Genomic DNA, 20,154 nt, shown 5'->3' on the forward strand with positions numbered 1-20,154 from the left:
ACACAGAAGAACAAGTCGTCAGTATGCTGGAGTTTCTTATCGACAACATATTTGTTGAGTTTGGAGGTAGACTTTTCCAACAAGTTGTCGGCATTCCTATGGGAACAAACTGTGCGCCTCTTCTTGCCGACCTCTTCTTATTTTCATATGAATCGGAGTTCCTCCAGACACTTGTCAAAAACAAGAGGATCAAAGAAGCCAGATTATTTAATTTCACTTTCAGATATATTGATGATGTTCTTTCCTTAAACAATCCGAACTTTTCTGATTGGGTTCCATTAATATATCCCCCAGAACTCGAGATTAAAGAAACAACAGACACGGCTTCCTCCGCCTCATTTTTAGACTTATATCTCGAATTTGACTTACACAGTCATCTCAGTACCAGAATCTATGACAAACGAGACGATTTTAATTTCGAAATTATAAATTTCCCCCACCTTAGTAGCAATATACCAACTTCACCTGCGTATGGGATATATATTTCTCAACTTATTCGATATTCAAGAGCTTGCAGCTCCTACTCAGACTTTGTAAAACGTCATCAGTGTCTGAGTAGAAAGTTGATGAACCAGGGGTATGTCAAAGAACGTCTCGTCCTTTTTCTAAAAAAGTTCATCGGAAGGTACCAAGACCTTGTTGATAAATATTCCGTATCAACTTCTCAAATAATACACGATGGTCTTGATGTATAGATTTTGCGTACTGATGTTGTGTATCATCTTAACAACATGTTTTATTGTTCTTTTATTTGTTTTTGTTCTATTATTAAGATTACTTTTACTGTTGAATGGTTTTATGTGATATCCGTTTGACGTGGCTCGGTACTTATACATCTCGTCAATGTGTTTGTATTGGCTTTCATTTTTTGGTGATTTGTTTTGTATATGTGACTCTTTGTATTTCTTTTGTGCTTATAACGTGACTCTGATCCCGTCAGTATGATATTTGTCTATAATATGTCATTATGATATATTTCTATTATGAATTACTATATATGTTGAACCACAAACGTCAAAATCAATCAATGGCGTAGTGGAATTAACAATTTTTGGATTCTCATAAATTCTATGTATAACTTTTGGACTAGTTTCAATCTCGGTCTATTTCTGTAATTTATTCTTACATACTTTTGATTTTTTAACCCTGTATGCGTACATTGCCTATGAAAATTTTAAAATTGTTTGTATTCACGTTGAATGACAAATTTATGTGACGTATATAATTTTTCTGACGTCAGACACTCAAATCAATCCATGTGTTCTTAGACAGTAGATGTTTTTGTGTCCTGTTAAATTGTTTCTTTTAAAAGTTTTGGATTCTCATAAATTCTATGTATAACTTTTGGACTAGTTCAAACTCTGGTCTATTTCTGTAATTTATTCTTACATACTTTTGATTTTTTAACCCTGTATGCGTACATTGCCTATTTAAATTTTAAAATTGTTTATAATCCTGGTACTTTTGATAACTATTGTATGCACATTGAACGACAAATTTATGTGACGTATATAATTTTTCTGACGTCAGACACTCAAATCAATCCATGTGTTCGTAGATAGTAGATGTTTTTGTGTCCTGTTAAGTTGTTATACGATGATGACTGATGTACCCATATTTTGACTATTTTATTAATTGTGACTGTTTATTTAACGCATCATGTAAATGTAGCGGAATTTGATGAGCCTGTTATTAAAGTGAGAGGGTTAGCGCTATAGAACCAGGTTTAATCCACCATTTTCTACATTTGAAAATGCCTGTACCAAGTCAGGAATATGACAGTTCTTGTCCATTCGTTTTTGATGCGTTTTGTTTTTTGATTTTGCCATGTGATTATGGACTTTTCAAATTGATTTTCCTCTGAGTTCAGTATTTTTGTGATTTTACTTTTTACATACCAACACTAATGTTTCTCTATTTTAAGATGTTTCCAATTAGACCTACCAATAAAAATATATACCTGTTGTCTGTTTATCATCGACATTTGAATTTGGATGTCCCTCTGGTACCTTTTATCCCTCATCTAGCTTTAACCTCTTTGCATGGCAAATATGTCAAGTTTCCAGCATATAAAGCTTCTATTAATATTGTCTTCGTATGTCATTTTTTGTGGAAACTTTTATTTGCAATGCCTCAAAAAAGAGCTAGGAATAAACAGTACAATTGGTAATCCTAAAAAATTTACAAAGGATGAAATTTAACAAAATCACAAATCTTTTCTTCTTTCATTTGGTATTAAAATCAAAGAAAACGACGCAAATCTACCGTCCTTATACTGGCTACCAAAAATTTATAAAGCTCCGTATAAAGAACAATACATAGCCGGATCCCCAATATGTTCGACTTAAAATATATCTAAAATGTTGACTATTATTTTTTCTACAGTAAAAGATGGTGTTCGAAAATATTGTGATGAGATATATTCAACCAGTGGTGTCAATAAGATGTGGATTCTACAAAATTCTAAAGATATACTGCTTAATCTCAGATCACAATCTCTGCAATTTTACAGCTACATGTACATAAAGACATTTTTCTACGAATTACACTCATATTCCCCATGCTCAATAGAAAGATCTACTTAATCATGTCATTTTACAGAGTTCTGTCCTTAAAACCTTCTACCTTCATCCATTCCTGCATGTACATGGAATGAACTCTAAGGTAATATGATTGAATCATTTTGCATTATCTATATACAAATCTCATTCACAAATGGCATCACATGGTACCATCGATGCACTTTATGATTTACATTAATTGTTCACGGAGATTAAATGATTTAATTTTCGTTTGAACCTAACATTCTAAAACATTGAGAATGGAAATTGGATATGCGTCAAAGAGACAATAACTCGACAAACATGCAGAAAACAGCTGAAGACCACAAATGTGTCTGTAACACAGCGGGAAAATCACCCACCTGGAGGCGGTCTTTAGCAGGCTCATGAACAAAATGCGAACTAGTTCAATCTCCAAAACATCTATATGAACTAAAATCAAAAACGTACGAGAATAACACAGGATAGAGGCTCCTGACTTGGGACAGGCACACACATGCTGCAGGATTTAACATGTGTATCTGCTGTTTGGTCGGGTTGTTTGGGGTTTTGTTTTGGCCTAAAAAGTAGAAACATCAAGGAATTTAACGAAATTGCTTTTTGAATCTATGTGGAAAAGCTTTTCTGAAAATACTTCATTTAATCATCTAAAATGACTTAATATTAACCACCACATAAAAGAAGATAAGTTATGATTGCCAATGAGACAAATCTTTACAAGAGACCAATTGACACAAAAATTAACAACTAAAAATCAACGTTCGGCCTACTAAATTATAATCCTGGTACCTTTGATAACTACTTCAACAATAAGCAAAGCCCTCATCGCATTGTTAGCTATAAAGGGAACCAAAATGACGAATGAAAACAATTCAATGGAGAAAACTAACGGCCTAATCTATATACAAAAAAAATTTAACGAAACACAAATATGTAACATATCAACAAACGACAACCACTAAAAAAATATGCAGATACAACTTAATTTAAGTATTACTACAATAGAATGTTCCTCTTCGTATTTATTGATATTATATATTTTCAAACCCGGAGAGTTAACGTTCTAAAATTATGTCGAGGCCATAAGAATAAACAAAAATATATCTAACATCGTTATTTTTTTTTTTAGAAAATAAGAAATATTGGTCATTTTAAACAGAAACATGTTTATACATGTATGTCTCTGTTTTAAACAAATCAAACAACTTTTTTTTGTATTTTCCCCCCTTATCATGCTTATAGTATTTTACTTTTATGAAAAACATCTAATCTTGATTTACAAAAAGTACTGGAATCAGATAGTGGCTCATTATTTCTTAAACAATACAGAATTTTTTGATTCATATTCAACACAAACAAAAGTATTAGTATTTCTATACTTACAAATGTTATTTACTGAAATTCTTAAAAGAAAAAAACTTGTCTTGAGGACCATGCAATCATTAACTAGTTTCAAATAACATGTTTTTAGCAAAATAAGAAAACCATGTTATTTTAAACGATCCGACCAATATTTTAGAATATTTTATCTGATATTTTTTTTACTTTATGAATAATAACCAATCCTAAATGATCTAAAGTACAAACATCCAATGGCGGTCAATATTTCCAGTCAACTAATTAAAAGAAATTATTATATTCTTATTCAACACAAACAAACTTTATGCATATTTTTCGTTAATTTGTTCAAATTTTATTCAAAATTACTTATCGGAATGCATGTATAATGATTAGCAATTGACGTTGCATTATTTCTGATACAAGAGAACAATTATTTGCATTGTAAAGTATAAAGAATACACTCATCATAGTGAACATTAAATTTAGTATCTTTTACCAACATTAAAAATATGCTATGAAAAACAACCACTCCTGATGTAAAGAAAAGTTCTGATTCAAAAAAGTTAAAGCATTATTTTATTTACAATTATATTAAAATTCTGATAAACAAAATTATATCGTTAGGCATTTGAAATAACTAGTTACAAATAACATTCCCCTTTTTTTAGCAAAAGAAGAGAAATTGCTGATATAATCAATGCAAACAACATTGTTTTATATTTTCTCTGATATTTATTAATTTAAAAAAAAATAACCAATCTTAAATTATAAAAAGTACAAACATCCAATGGCAGTAAATACTTTTCACTGACATATAGTTGCATATTTATCCTTTTATTATTCACATTTTATAAAATATTACTTATTTGAATGCATAACTAATAACTTGTTGCTATTGACATTGCATTATTTCTGGTGAACAGAAGAAATATGTGCGATGTTATAAAACGCAACAAACTTTAGTATCTATTTTCTCAAGTTTAATATATTTTAAGAAAAACAACCAATTTGGATACACACAAAACACTGAAATTAAATGGCGATTCATAATTTCTTTTAAAATACAGATATTATTACATTCATGTTTAACACAAGCCAAAGTTTAAGCACTAGTGTACTTACAATGTTACAATGATACTATTCATATAAAAAAAAATATGATGTTGATGCCTTTGATTAAATAGTTTCAAATAACATTGCATTTTTTTATCCTTTAATTATTCAAACTTTATACAAAATTACATATAAAATGCATTTATAATAACTGATTGCAATTGACGTTAAAAAAGAAGAAATGTTTAAATGCAACGCATACAAACTTTAAGTACCTTTTCCTTGAAATTCAGTATAATTTATGAAAAACAACCAATCCTGAGGGAACAAAAAGTACTGAAATGAAAGGTCGGTTCATACTTCTCTTCAAAATAAAGAAATTATTGCATTCATATTCAACACAAACAAAATTATTTTTTCTCCATACATTATTTAGATTCTGATAAAAAATCTTATCTTCAGGATTTTGAAATAACTAGTTACAAATATCATTGCATTTTGTTTTTCAAAAGAAGAAACAATGTTAATTTAAAACTTGCGAATAACCATTTAGTATGTTTTCCTGATATGTCTTAGATTTTATGAAAAACAACCAGTCCTGAACCATAAAAAGTACAAAAAATCACGTGGCGGTACAATAATGTCCATTAAAATAAAGAAATGATTAAATATCTATTCAACAAAAACAAAAGTGTATGCATATGTATCCTTAAATTATTTACATCTTCTACACAAGTACGTCTCATGTATTAATGATGAATTATTGCAATTGACTTTGCACTATTTTTTAAATAAAAGAAGACAAATTTCATTTTTAAGCAACACGAACAAAAGTATTTTCACATTAATTTCAGCTTATTTCATGAATTACAACCAATCCTGATGTAAAGAAAATACTGAAATTAAATGGCTGTTCAATATTTCTATCAAGATAAAGAAATGATGGCTTTCATATTCAACATAAATACAAGTTAAGTATTTCCCTCCTTACTTTATTTAAATTTTATCTTAAGGATTTTGAAATAACTTATTGCAAACAAAATTGCATTATTTAAAGAAATATGGGTTATTTGAAACAATAGTTAAAACAACATTCTTAATCAATAAAGACAAATCACAACCCTTCCTCTAACCTGGAACAGTAGCGTAACAGTACAACATAAGATCAAACTATTCAAATCAGTTGAAATAGACGATCAGATGAATACAAATAGAAATACATATAACAAAAACACAGAGTGGACGTTGACAACACAAAGACATTAATTACAGATCTTAGAGTACACGAAGTTACTGACAGCTAGTTCAAAACCAATATCATTAAAAAAAACCAATCATCCATCTTAGACTAAATTCTTACCAAGATTTCTGCATATGTCGATTGAGACCCACAGGATGAGGACGTAACTAATGTTACTATAACTTGTGCCCAACCACTTTTACTACTTTTGCAAATACTATATGTTTGAACAACTATTGGGACCACCACGTACATATGTTTTTCTGTGTAACAGATTGTCATTGCTGAGTCAACAATATCAATTTCTCTTACAAATGATTTTTACTTCATTTGAATTTTACAAGTGTAAGAAAATTGATTTCTTGTCTCGAATACCGTGTGTTGCACTTTTAAACATTTCTTTCTGTTTCAAACATGCTAATTAATCAGGAAATGTTTATAATTACAAGACTGTATGATTATACATCAAACATATGATGAATTACATGTATTTCAAACTTGTCAGAAAACATGCACATAGAGTCGGCTAACAATAAAGCAAGTCTTGTTTTTTAATTCTTTAAAATTTGAAACAAGAGTGGGGGTATAAAAGTACTGTAAAGAAAAGTAAGAGTATAATTTATTGAAAACTTCGGAGCCTTGTTTTCGATATTTCTCAGTATTGTATTCTTATTATTCTAAAGTTCTTTAAACACAATTATGTCGAGGCCATTAAAATGAAAAAAAAAGATATCTACCATCGGGATTTTTTTTTTTTGAAAATAAGATATATTGATAATTTTAAACAGAGACATGTTTATACATGTTTGTCTCTATTGTAAACAATCCGAACAACTTTTTGTATTTTTTCCCCCTAATATTCTTTTACTTTGATGAAAAACATTTAATTTTGATGTATGAAAAGTACTGAAATCAAATAGAGGCTCATTATTTCTGTAACAATAAAGAATTTTTGGATTCATATTCAACACAAACAAAAGTATTAACATTAGTATATCCCAGGCATAGATTACCTTAGCCGTATTAGGCACAATGTTTTGGAATTTTGGACCCTCAATGCTCTTCACCTTTGTTTATATTTTGATGTGAGCGCCACTGATGAGTTTAACGTAGACGAAACGCGCGTCTGGCGTACTAAATTATAATCCTGGTATCTTTAATAACTATTTACAACACTGGGTCGATGCCACTGCTGATGAATGTTTCGTCCCCAAGGGTATCACCAGCCCAGTAGTCAGCATTTCTGTGTTGACATAAATATCAATAATGTGGTCATTTTTATAAATTTCCTGTTTACAAAACTTTGATTTTTTTGAAAAAACTAAGGATTTTCTTATCCCAGGCATAGATTACCTTAGCAGTATTTGGCACAAAGTTTTGGAATTTTGGATCCTCAATGCTCTTCAACTTTGTTCTTGTTTGGCTTAATAAATATTTTGATATGAGCGTCACTGATGAGTTTTGTGTAGACGAAACGCGCGTCTGGCGTACTCAATCATAATCCTGGTACCTTTGATAACTATTTATACTTACTTTAAAAAAATTCTTATTAAAAAAAATTGTCTTGAGGACCTTGCAATCATTCAAATAACATCTTTTTAGCAAAATAAGAAAACAATGTAATTTTAAACGATCCGACCCATATTTTAAAATATTTTATCTGATATTTTTTTAATTTTATGAAAAACAACCAATCCTACATGATATAAAGTACAAACATTCAATGGCGGTCAATATTACCATTTAACTCATTAAAAACATTATTATATTCTTATTCAACACAATCAAAAGTTTATGCATATTTTTCCTTCATTGATTCAAAATAACTTATCGAAAGGCATGTACAATAACTAATAGCAATTGACGTTGCATTATTTCTGATACAAGAGGAAAAACATTGCATTGTAAAGTATAGTGCATAAACTCAACATATTGAAAATTAATTTTAGTATTAAAAATATGCTATGAAAAACAACCACTCCTGATGTAAAGAAAAGTTCTGAATTCAGATGGTAGTTCATTATTTCTATCAAATTTAGGAAATTAATGCATTTATATTCAACACAAAAAAAGTTAAAGCATTATTTTATTTACAATATTAAAATTCTGAAAGAACTTTTTTACATACATGTATTTTTCCGTGTTGGTTGCATATGTTGCTTACATATTTCTATTGATTTATGTTTTTATTTACAAGTAGATTTTCGTGTATATATTAAGTGTAGGAAATTGATAGAATTTGCTTAGTTTGTATCACCAACTTTTGGGACAGTTTTAATTGTAAGTATAGATGTTTTTTTCGCAATAAATACTATATTATGGAAATTGTTTGATGCAATGTTTGGTTAAGTACATCTTTAGTCGTTGTAGCCATTTCAGGATTAAAATTTATAGATTTTCGAAGTTTTTTTAAAAGGCAGTGGCTAAGGGGGCTATTTTACCATGTTTACCGGCTCCGGCAAAAAAGCCTCCTTGGCGCTTTTTTACAGGTTCTTGCAAAATAGTGTGTTATTTTGCCGGTCTAGATTAAGTTTATAAATCAAGAAAATAAAGAATAAAAAAAAATAGAAAAATTAAACTTTATTTAGAATATCTCTTAAAAAATATGTCTTCTGTTACACAATTTTGTTTTTTCAAATGTGCATATTGAAAAATGTATATCATAAGCTATTAGGTTTAAAATAAAAAGTAACATTCAACAACGTCAAAATGTGTTTTAAGTGTTACAAAACCATTGCATTGCTCCAGAACACAATTGTTAATGATGTTAACAGTAAAAACGAAGTCGGTGACATATCTTTATTTTTGATCATTATAATGTTATATTTTTTTAATCTATGGAGAAGTAATAAAAAATTGTGATTCAAGACAAAATTTAGAAGGTTTTTCGTCGATTTTTATGCTTTCTATATCAATTTGGTAACCATTCAGTCAGTAATATTTCAAATGATAAATGAGATAAATGCATATTTTTGTTCGATTTTCAGTTGAAGTTCATGAAGCCAAAGTTGTATGCAAATGTTTTACTGAAATCTGTGACATAACCCATTTACTGTATAATAAGCTAACGCCTAGTCCCTAGCAGTAAGTCTATTGCCTAAATAATGTTAGGCATTACTCTTATATCCTATTGAATTTAAACTTAAATCCTGAAAACTATGTCCAATCATTAATGTTAATGCCTAAAATGGAAATGAAAAACTAAAATTTAATAAAAAGAAATTTATTCAAAGTTAGAAAATATTTTGTACATAATAAAATCATAAGAAATGAAGTTTCCAAAACCTGCTGAAGCTCTTCATTATATTCATATGAGTCGAACTTTAATTGAAGTTTGTTTGATAACAAAAATTCTGTGTTTAAATAACTTCAATAAAATTTGTATTTCAAATAGTCCGATTAAAAAGCCGTAGCAAGACCGGCAAAATAGCAACACTCTATAAAGATAGTTATTTTGCCGGAGTCGGTAAAATAGCCCCTAAGAAGATATATTGCCGGAGCCGGCAATATATCCACTGCCTTTTTTTAAAACGATATGGTATTTCTCGGCTACATTGTCTTTAAAAAGATACCATAACTGTAAATTGACCCTTCGAAGGTCAGCTTTCTGAGGTTTGATATTGCTTTTTTTTTCTTTTTTCTAAATCAAAGTGCCTCATTGTCTAGGTTTGGGGAATTTAATGTTTAATTATAGTTTAATTTTAGTATAAAGCATTGCGTATCATTCCCAGAAAACTTTTAAGAACATATATTGAGGTCTTGTCTTTTCTCTGCATTGTTTTTGTTGTTTTTGTTTTTTACGATTGTGTTTATTAATGATTTCCCCCTTGGTATCCTCTCTATAATTAAGGTATACCCCGATTCGTTTCGTATATTTTGTTAATAAATTTGTTAACAATAGATACAAGACCAAAATTAAAAGAAATGAATATCCTCGCTATCCCTAGAAAGACTTTGAAATCCTGAATTTTTGCAAAATTTTCAAAATTTGAAATTTGACCTTTTGGTGACCTTTCAAAGGAAGTTTAAGGATCAACGATAGCATAATTATTAGTACCGTCCTGGTTCATATTATTGATAAAACCATACCAGAATGCCTACAAAATATTCCTTTAATGGATGTCAAAGGCCTATTTTATCAAACATAGCATGTTTTTAACCTTTTATCTTGATAGAAATTCTATTTTTAGTAACAGACCTTTATAAGGAAAATCCTTGAACTTTTTGAAGAAAAAAATAAGTCTGAAATCATTACACTAGACCTTCCTTGTAATAGAATATGAAGATGATCTTGTAACCTTGGTTCTGGATGACTTTGCATGGATTTATCTGAGACAGGCACTTAAGAAAAGTGACTTCAATGTTCTTTCTGACAAGTGTGTATTTTTAAATTGTATTTTAAAAGATTTTAACATGCCGTTGGAAATATCAATAAATAAGATGAACTTGTTTTATTATACCAAAACACAACATATTTTTGTTCCTGTTTAGATTAAAAAAAAACGGAATTCAAATTATATAATTTTCGTCTGCTGCGGTGCTTCTTCCTTGATTTTTATGTGTGACGTCTTGACGTTGAGTTATTTTGGACCGGAACGGCTTGAATCTAAATCTAAATTTAGCAAGATTTTTAATATTGACCGTCAATACACATATCAATGGAAAAATAGCGTCATTATACTTAAAATTAGAAAACAAGGCTTTAGATATATATATACTTGAAATAACATTTGAAACACGTGATCATAAAAACCAATGAAAAAAGTAGAATGCTACACCATATGTAATATTATGTAATTAGTGTATTACATGCAACATGGAGAATGTAAATATTGTATAATATGTAATATGGAGAATTTAAATTTTTCAGCACCATGTTTAATTTTTGTCACGTGATTGTTATTATCCTCAGCATTTACCATGTATCGAACGCAAGACGTAAGTTTTCTTTTCAATATTATATATATGAAAATTGGCTCACAATGCATTTAAATAACCAACACTTACTTGGATTTTTAATGTTAAGGTTATTGTGCTATAATAATTATTGTGAAAAGCGTTCCAGATGCAAAAAGTAAAATCACAAAAATACTGAACTCCGAGGAAAATTCAAAACGGAAAGTCATTAATCAAATTGCAAAATCATATGACAAAACACTTCAAACGAATGGACAACAACTTCTACAGTTTCGATTTTAGTAATGTTTTCAGTGGCTTAGGCATATATATTAATCATAACATATACGAATGTATCCATTCGATTATTTTTCAAACCAAATATATTTTCTTTAAAGGTTAGCGAGAAACAATTATTCAAATGTTTTTTGCGTGTCTCATTATTATTTTTTAAACATATGGTTTATTCACACTTTATAACTAATTTTCTGTTTCACTTTATTGTCGTACGAAACAGATTTAAATTTTAAGCATGAAAATTATCGTGCTTTCTCACTCTCCATGACACTATTTTCTCATAGTGCAAAAATGCTTAGTCAGAAATACCAAAAGTCGCATGACATATATATTTCATTATATACAATTGAACTTTTAAGAACTCACCCGTCAATGTATGGCCAACAAGGGAAGATGCAGCAGCAAAACAGGCTCATCATGTGCTAGCGTGTTCGGATCTGGGTGGACGGGAAAAGGGAAATGTTGTAGGAACAAACCATGTTGCGTATGTTAGTATACTTATTTGAGGTCATTTTATTGCTTAGAACATTTAGAAACTGAGTGATATGACGCTAACCATGTCAGTGTTCCTGCTCAAATTCCTGTATTTCAACACACTTTGATGTAAACTCCAATGCTTGACTTTTTTTTATACCAGACATATTTCTTACCATTGGATGTTTGTATTGACGTTGTCTCTTTAATTATCATATAGCAAGTTGTTCAAAATGTGTATTTTAATCTGACGTCTAATGCGCTATTACAGTCATTTTTAATTGACGTTAAAACACCAACTTCTAGAATATCAGTAAATTCTTATGTTTAGATGAACAGTTTCTTCAAAATTTAAATAGAAGACGAAATAAATAAAAACGTTATAATGAAATATCAGATTCATTTTTTTGTTTTTCGTTGATGTTGATATTTCATCAACTTCATTGTTTTCTCTGAAAATTATGTCAAAGCACTATAAGACAATTTTGCTGTAACGCACCTTTATTTTGTCGTATCGGACATATCTCTTTAGAAGGATTGTTTCTCTCTAATTTTGAATGGCAGAAATAATTGAAGATGTTTTTCCCTTGAAAAAGGACATGGTAATCAGAATTGATATTAGGTATAACGATTCTGATGTTTGCTTCGAACAAAAAAATTTGAAAAAAGTCAGTTTAAATTTATATAATTGAATAGATGATAAAATGTTTTGTTGTTGTTCTATTAATAGAAACTATCTCGTTTAAACTAAAGAACATGTTTTCAGTTCATTGTGACGATATCCAGCAGGATCAGCTTCAAAACGGGCAAACAGTTAATATTACCGGAACAGAGGTCGGTGACACTGCAACTTTTTCTTGCAAAGCAGGATATGTTTTTCTTGGAAACCAATCTATAGAAAAGAAATGCCAAGAAACAGGATGGAGTGGAGGTGGCATCCAAACATGCGTTGGTATGGACAACATTGATTATATTCTTACGTTTGATGACTGTTGTTTGTTTAAGGTGGTACCTAACACTACAGGAAGATAACTCTGTAAAGTCAGCTTAACGTTTTAATTATGTTGTGTTGTAAAAGGAATATTAAGCACTGTTTAAAATTGGTGTCAGTCAAACTGCTATATAACCAGTGTATTTTCTGACAAAACGGTTGGTTAAAAATTTTTGAAATTTGTATATTTTTGTTAAAGGGTCAAAGTAAATACTTTTTCTAAATTTGATGAAAATTAAACGGGCCAAATAAATTTTAGTGAAAGTGTTGGGTACCACCTTAATATATAAGTACAATATGTTTCCCTTTAGAAAGTCAAATAAAATGTTAAATAAAACCACTAAAAGAAAACTATATAAAACATTAGTTCAATTTCAATTTCAATGTTGTTTTAAATTGGTTCAGATGAGAATGCATAGTTCACGTTCTTACATAATATCCTCAAATAAGATCTTAACGGGGTCATTGACTTATGCAAATAACGCTGTAATCTTGATTATTGCAGGTTGTCCAGAAACGGTTATTAATTTCCGCGGAACAACTTACAAGTTTAACTGTGGTGACTTTAGATTCGACCAAGCTGAGGTATTCTTTTAGCATTAAATTACTGTTGAATTTTGTAGATTAAAAACTACTTGCATTTAAAAAAATATATATATATTACACATTGTTAGCATAGAAATACTTGCGACAGTCTTATTTTTCCTTTGGTTCGATAATAGTGGACACACACACATATTTAAAATATCTACTTATACTTCAAAGAATAATGACTCAAAAAATGAAAACCACCCATTAACGTATACCAATATGATTTTGTACATGCCAACTTAGAACAAAGAGAACCGTGGTGTAGTGGTTAGTTCATCGGACAACTAACACAAAGGTTCCTGGTTCGATCCCCGTTCCGGGATGAAAATGTTTCCAAACTTTAATATACCAGATGTGCATTTTGACCATTTCTGAGGTTTTTCAGTTATGCCTGGGATCAAAATGATAAAAGATCCGAAACCCCATACAAACGCTGATACGCTTGTATAGCAAAATCAAAGTGCTGGATAGCACATCTGGAAAGTTTGCAACTGTAGCTGTGTATTATTCCAAAAAGGTTATAGACGTGTATTATTTCAAAAATGTATTTTATCACAGCTTGCATGTTTTAAACTAAACCATTGTCTTGTCAGTAATTATCAAAAATCACTTTTTTCATGTTTGTCATAAAAAGTTTTGATATTTTCTATTGCAACCTAAAACTGTAAGTCTAAAATATTCTAATATACAGAAAGCTCTGTTAATTTCTTTTTGAGTACCTATGCCATGTCAACATCAAGGGCCTGTGAATTAGTATTTTTCTATTGGTTTAGATCCTTCAATTTGTTTTTAGTAAATTAATACGTAAGTTTTTTGTTTGAATTGCTCCACATGTTTCCTATCGGGGTCTTTTATAGCTTTCTACATGTATATGGTACAATTATTTCTCATTATTGACGACCATATGGTGGCCTGTAGTTATTAATACATTTCCTCCTTTGAACTGTTTTGGATAGCATTGGTTCTTTGCAAAAAATACTGCATCCTTTTTTTTTATAAATAAGACAGTTACAGTAACTTAAATCAATACAACTGTAATGAAAGTGAATTTATATTAAAGGCTTTTATCAAAAATAGGGAGCGTGTCCATGGGACACAAATGATGCCCCCGCTAGCATTAATGTTATATAAGGTCACAACTCAAGAACTGTAAATGTGACGCTACCAAAATGTGTACTTGATCTGAGTTATTGGGTAATAAGCATTGTGTATACATTCTAATTACACAGTATTGCGCAATAGATTTGTAAGATCTTGACATTTGTTTTGTGTCAGAAACCTATATATTATGTCAAATATTTGATTGCAATCCAAATTCAGAGCTATATCAAGCTTATATGTTGTGTCCATACTTGCCCCAACTGTTCAGGGTTTCGACCTCTGTGGTCGTATAAAGATGTTCCCAGCGGAGCATCTGGTTCCATTTGTAACGAGGCAGAACCCTAGAGCAGTAAAAATTACTCCACCAAAATTCAAACTTGATCTTTGTTTTATTGTTAAAAGTATTACAATGTATAAGTTTCATAACATTTGGTTGAGCGACCTAAAGTTAGATAACTGAAACGAAAATATTAAGCAATGTTTTACATATGTAAAGGGGCATAACTCTAAAATGGTATAACTATCGCCACCAAAATTCAAACTTGATCAGTGTTTGTGGTAATGAGCATTGTGTATAAGATTCATAGCATTTGGTTAAGACAAACTAAAGTTAGAGAACAGAAACTATAATTTCCAGCAACTTTCCTATTTGTAAAGTAGCATAAAACGCTAGAATGGTAAAAGTGACGCAACTAAAATTCAAACTTGACTTGTGAATTGTGGTTATAAGCATTGCGTATAAGTTTCATACAATTTGGTTCAGGCAAACTAAAGTAAGAGAACAGAACGAATTTTGGGATGTATGGAGGTACATGTACGTACACGTAATAGAAGGACGTACATACTTACAGCAGAACAAAATAAATTGTACAGATAAAACTCAATACGGTGGGAGCATAACAACAGCAGTATGACCACAGGAATAAAAAGTTGATATACACTAGATCCATAGAGGTGCTTATAACCAGTAACACATTTTAGTTGCAGTTGTAAATTGATATTAAGCATTGTCTTATGAGTAAATAACATTTGAGAATTTTTGTTTTAGGTCATTCATTTGATATATTACGGTTGCCTCTGTATTTGGATGACAAAGCAATTGAAATCTATTTATATAGGGCATGGTATGCCTTAAAACTTTTCCAGATGCACAGGTTTGTCTGTAATCTATCTAAATTGTGAGGTGAAAATGCAGCCATTTTAGCCAAAGGGTACACATCATGAACCGTAACCATTTCTACAGAACTTGTCTTGATACCCTGAGCTATAATATTCGAAGAAGAAGATACTGACTCGATTGATTTTAATACGGATGCTATATGATACGAATTTACAATAATACACCAGAAGTGGTATGATGTAAATTATTGGAAGAAGACTGAAGAACTGGCGTTTGGTCAATGTTTTTCTGCTGTCAGTTTGATCCACTTGAGCATGCTGAACGAGTAAAGTTCCTTATATCCACATTGGAATGTGAAACAATTAGTATTTAAATAACGGAAATAAGTTTTCAAATGATTTTTGGCATCAAAATCGTCCGATCGATGTTTAGACAAAAACAATGCATTTCTTTAATTTTTTTTTTTTATCAAGGCCGGTATTTACCTTTACTCGTCCTTGGCGTGAGACGTTAGACATATAATATAATTATCGAGTATTTTATATTCTTTCACCTGTGTTTTGTTTAAACAAACCATTATCATCCGACGGCTTGGTCAAAATGTCAACTTGTTCTCGCATTTTAATCAGTCATTCCCGATTCTTTCGATACACTCGGGATTTTACCACGTTTATGTACGTACATATAGTAAACAGGTAAAAGTAGAGCGGGAAAATGTTCATTCATGAAATATTCATGAATGAATGAAAACGCAATCTCGCGTAGATTTCTTGTGATTTTCTCTTCAGCGCATGGCAGATCCGTGAAGTAGTGTTGACTGTTGTGATACTCATTTTTAAAATGAAGTTAAATTCATCTGAATCGTCGGTGAACATTCATTTCTTTTTTATTCAAGCTGTAATCTTTTCAGTCAAAACAGTAGTTACTCAAAATTTAAAAAGAATCTTTCAAGAATCAAGAACTCAAACACTAGTACTATACTATCTCGGAGCAGAATATATTGCGATAATCTGTCAACCGGAAGTTTGAGGCCGACCCCTAAGGAAAGTAGCAATAGCAAGCTATAGCAAACTTTCCAAAAAAACAGAAATACAATAAAGCCTAACTCGAACAAACAGTCAAAGATATGCATGCATTCATTAATTCCAAATTATTTGACTTTTTTATCGTGTATAAGCAGATTGTATTATTTATTCATAAGTGTACGTGATAGAAGAGATGGTACCAATCAATGTGTTTTATCAGAAACACATGTTATACTACGATTATTGGATTTCTACATATATGTAGTCGTTTAACTAGGATTACCTTTTGTAGGCTTTTTGCAAAAACCAAGGTGGAAATATCACAAGTATAGAAACTGAAGAGGAAAACAGTTTCTTAAAGCATATACTTACACTAATAAAATCTGCTTGAGGCGCTTCGGCGAGTAAGACACTTTAACATTTCTTTAAGACTTGAAGAATATGCAAGGTTATTACTGTGTCATACGCAATTTTGTTTGTGTAATTCAAAGACGCTTGGAGAAAATTTATTATATCTAAAATTGATGTGTTGAAATGCATGCACTACGCCAGGAATACAATAGTTGTTTCCTATTCGTTTGATGTGTTTGAGCTTTTGATTTTGCCATTTGATAAGGGACTTATACAAAATCAAAGTTCGCTATTTTTTATTTTAATTTTATTTCTTTTTTTGAAGCTTAACGCTCCTATGTTATGATATTTTTTATTTTGAATTTATTCATAGACGACGCATTATGATTTTATAACGTTACATATAGAAAAAAAACTATGCGTATATATTTGTTTATATCTTTTGGCAGATAACTGGTGGATAGGTTTTACAGACATTAAGACAGAAGGTTCATTTGAATGGATCTCTGGTCAACCTGTGACATACACGGACTGGTTTCAAGGACCACCGCCTGAACCTAATGGTGAGACTTGGAACAATGCACAAGCGGACTGTGTTATGATGAGGTACAGTTATGGATTTCAATGGACAGATGATTATTGTGGATTTATTGATGGCCACGCAATTTGTGAACTATGGTAACTATTCAAATACTTTAATCATTTGGTGTAGTGTGATGCATGTAAACATGAAATGCAATTTGTTTTTCCACTGATCAGCCATAATTGAAACATGACCGTTAAAGCCTATCGACTAAATAATATGTAGAAAAGCCGTTCGTTCGATTAAAATGTTTTTAAAAGTGAAGTCGTAAGAGACAAGCACATGTTGAGGTAAGGCATCGTTATATATTTCCTGATATAGAATGATCTTATACTTTGCCGAAAATGTAGCTTTTACCTTACTTAAAAAAACAAACTAAGAACAAATTAGGGGTCACCATATCCTTGTTAAGTTATGCACAGTTGTATAAATGTAAATATATTATATGACAAAAAAACACCTTATTTTTAAAAAACAAAACAAATTATCTTTGAGATTGAATATTCTAAAATAGTATGTGATGATAGGTTAAATAATATGCTCGAAGAAACTACAAAGTAAACATGAACATTTGTTTAACATTCCTTTACAACATATTAGAGTTATCCTCTTTAAGATAAAGTTGAAATTGTATGTCAACAAAACGACAGGTATATCGTATATGTTTGAAGAGTGCCAAGAAGGCAATACATAAAAAAATTGATTTTATAAACGTTGATTGCCAATCTATCATAAAGTTTGCATATTTAAGCATTGATATAAACCGATTTTAAACTTCTGCAATATATTCTACAATCCGAGATGGTTAATAATAATTTACCTTAACTATGTTGTGTCTTGTGTACTATTATTTGTCTGTTTGTCTTTTTGTAGCCATGGCGTTGTCAGTTTAGTTCCGATCTATTAGTTTGACTGTCCCTTTGGTATCTTTCGTCCCTTTTTTAAAAGAGAGGTAAAAGATACAAAAGGGAATTCAAACTCATAAGTCGAATATAAACTTACAAAGCCAAGATTAAAAAAGGTCAAAATACCAACAATATTTTTTGGCAACATTAGTTTACTGGTGTTCAACAAACGATGATGGATACACGTCCATGAGACGAAAACCAAACCAACTTCCAAGCAAGGACCGAAGCTCATAAACTCGACAATTAAACGCAGGACTTCGGTAAAGTTCGGAGAGCCAACAACCTTGCTTCGGCCGCATGAATATGAAAAAGATTATTACTGACACAATTATTTACTTGCAAACTGGATTGATATACAAAGAGTATATAATCTAAGTTTTGAAACCAACTATTTGACACACGAAAGAACAAACAAGATATGTTAAGGTTATTTTTGCCTTAAATAGTTAAATACTCGAAAATGTGTATATGTTAAAATATCAGTATTGTTATTATAGTGCTCTCAATAAAAAAAAGGATTCGGATATGTCTGGAAACCTCCGACACCTTGTTTTATTCTAAAGTGCCTTTTGAAATTGAGCACAATTAATAAATGTATTTTTTTGTAAGTCGTTACCTATGTGTCAATGTATCAAACATACAAGAAACAATTTTTACTCTTGCCAGTAATGACTTCTTGAAATTTTGTAGATCACATTTATTTATCAAAGACAGATCACAGATCCAACACTGAGGAAAGGCATTTCGGCGTTATCTGTCTTTATAATAAAACAGTGTGAAAAAATTATTTGTATTATAGCATTGTTATATGTCCCCCTCCCCCTAAAATCAACATCCATTAAAAAATAAAATACAATAAAACAACGACAGAATTGTACAATCAAGACACCAGTTTCTTCGTTCCACATAGAAAAAACGACCATAAATGTATGCTACTTCCAGCATGTAGTTAAAAGTCTTCTGTGTTGTACAATACAAATTTGGTAAAACGAACAGCAAAGTTAGAACAAATGTATTAAGTATGATATTGTGTTTATTTTTAGTTTTAAGGTCCTCAATGCTCTTCAACTTAATTTTTACCTGTTTGGTTTTTTACAACTGATTTTATTTGAGCGTCACTGATGAGTCTTTTGTCGACGAAACGCGCGTCTGGCGTTCTAAATTATAATACTGGTACGTTTGACCGCTGGGTCGATGCCACTGCTGATGGACGTTTCCACCCCGAGAGCATCAACAGCCCAGGAGTCAGCACTTCGGTGTTGACATGAATATCAATTATATAGTCATTTTTATAAATGATATTTGGTTTATCTGTTTTATTGTATAAATTTCGAAATTTGTATAATTTAATCAAAGTAGATTAGTAAGATTCATTTAATATGATAATCATACTGATGAAGGATTTCTGTTATTCGAAATATTTATAAATAATTACATTAATCGTTTCCTTTTATTTGTTATTGGTGTTGTTTTGTACACTTTTTATGCGTTTATACCATCATACTAAAGCGAATTTACTCCTCGGAATTCAAACTTAACTATCGTTTGGGACAACTAAAAACACAGCTGAAATCAAGAGGATATAAAACTAAAAACATCAAAGACGCTTTTGATAAAGCCAA

The 20,154-nt window shown here is 30.5% G+C and overlaps 1 protein-coding gene across 2 annotated transcripts; it reads left to right on the forward strand.

The window, feature by feature from the left end:
* The first annotated feature begins 8,398 nt into the window (after positions 1-8,398).
* Positions 8,399-19,319, forward strand: LOC139502963 (uncharacterized). 2 transcript variants are annotated; one of them, XM_071292629.1, is made up of 8 exons: positions 8,399-8,475; positions 11,066-11,133; positions 11,748-11,876; positions 12,629-12,814; positions 13,359-13,438; positions 16,983-17,094; positions 17,491-17,719; positions 19,223-19,319. In XM_071292629.1, exons 2-6 carry the CDS (start codon positions 11,070-11,072, stop codon positions 17,079-17,081), a joined length of 558 nt encoding a protein of 185 aa, XP_071148730.1. In that variant the 5' UTR covers positions 8,399-8,475; positions 11,066-11,069; the 3' UTR covers positions 17,082-17,094; positions 17,491-17,719; positions 19,223-19,319. The 2 variants fall into 2 exon arrangements, with proteins under 2 accessions (XP_071148730.1, XP_071148731.1); XM_071292630.1 differs by lacking the exons at positions 16,983-17,094; positions 19,223-19,319 and having other exon boundaries at positions 17,491-17,644.
* Positions 19,320-20,154: the final 835 nt, after the last annotated feature.

The sequence above is a fragment of the Mytilus edulis genome, chromosome 14, assembly GCF_963676685.1.
Source record: "Mytilus edulis chromosome 14, xbMytEdul2.2, whole genome shotgun sequence".
NCBI lineage: Eukaryota > Metazoa > Mollusca > Bivalvia > Mytilida > Mytilidae > Mytilus > Mytilus edulis.

Coding starts and splice junctions, on each gene's coding strand:
- LOC139502963 (XM_071292629.1), top strand. CDS start 11,070: ATGTTTAATTTTTGTCACGTGATTGTTATTATCCTCAGCATTTACCAT. Junction 12,815..13,358: donor TGGCATCCAAACATGCGTTG/GTATGGACAACA, acceptor TGATTATTGCAG/GTTGTCCAGAAACGGTTATT. Junction 13,439..16,982: donor TTAGATTCGACCAAGCTGAG/GTATTCTTTTAG, acceptor TACCTTTTGTAG/GCTTTTTGCAAAAACCAAGG.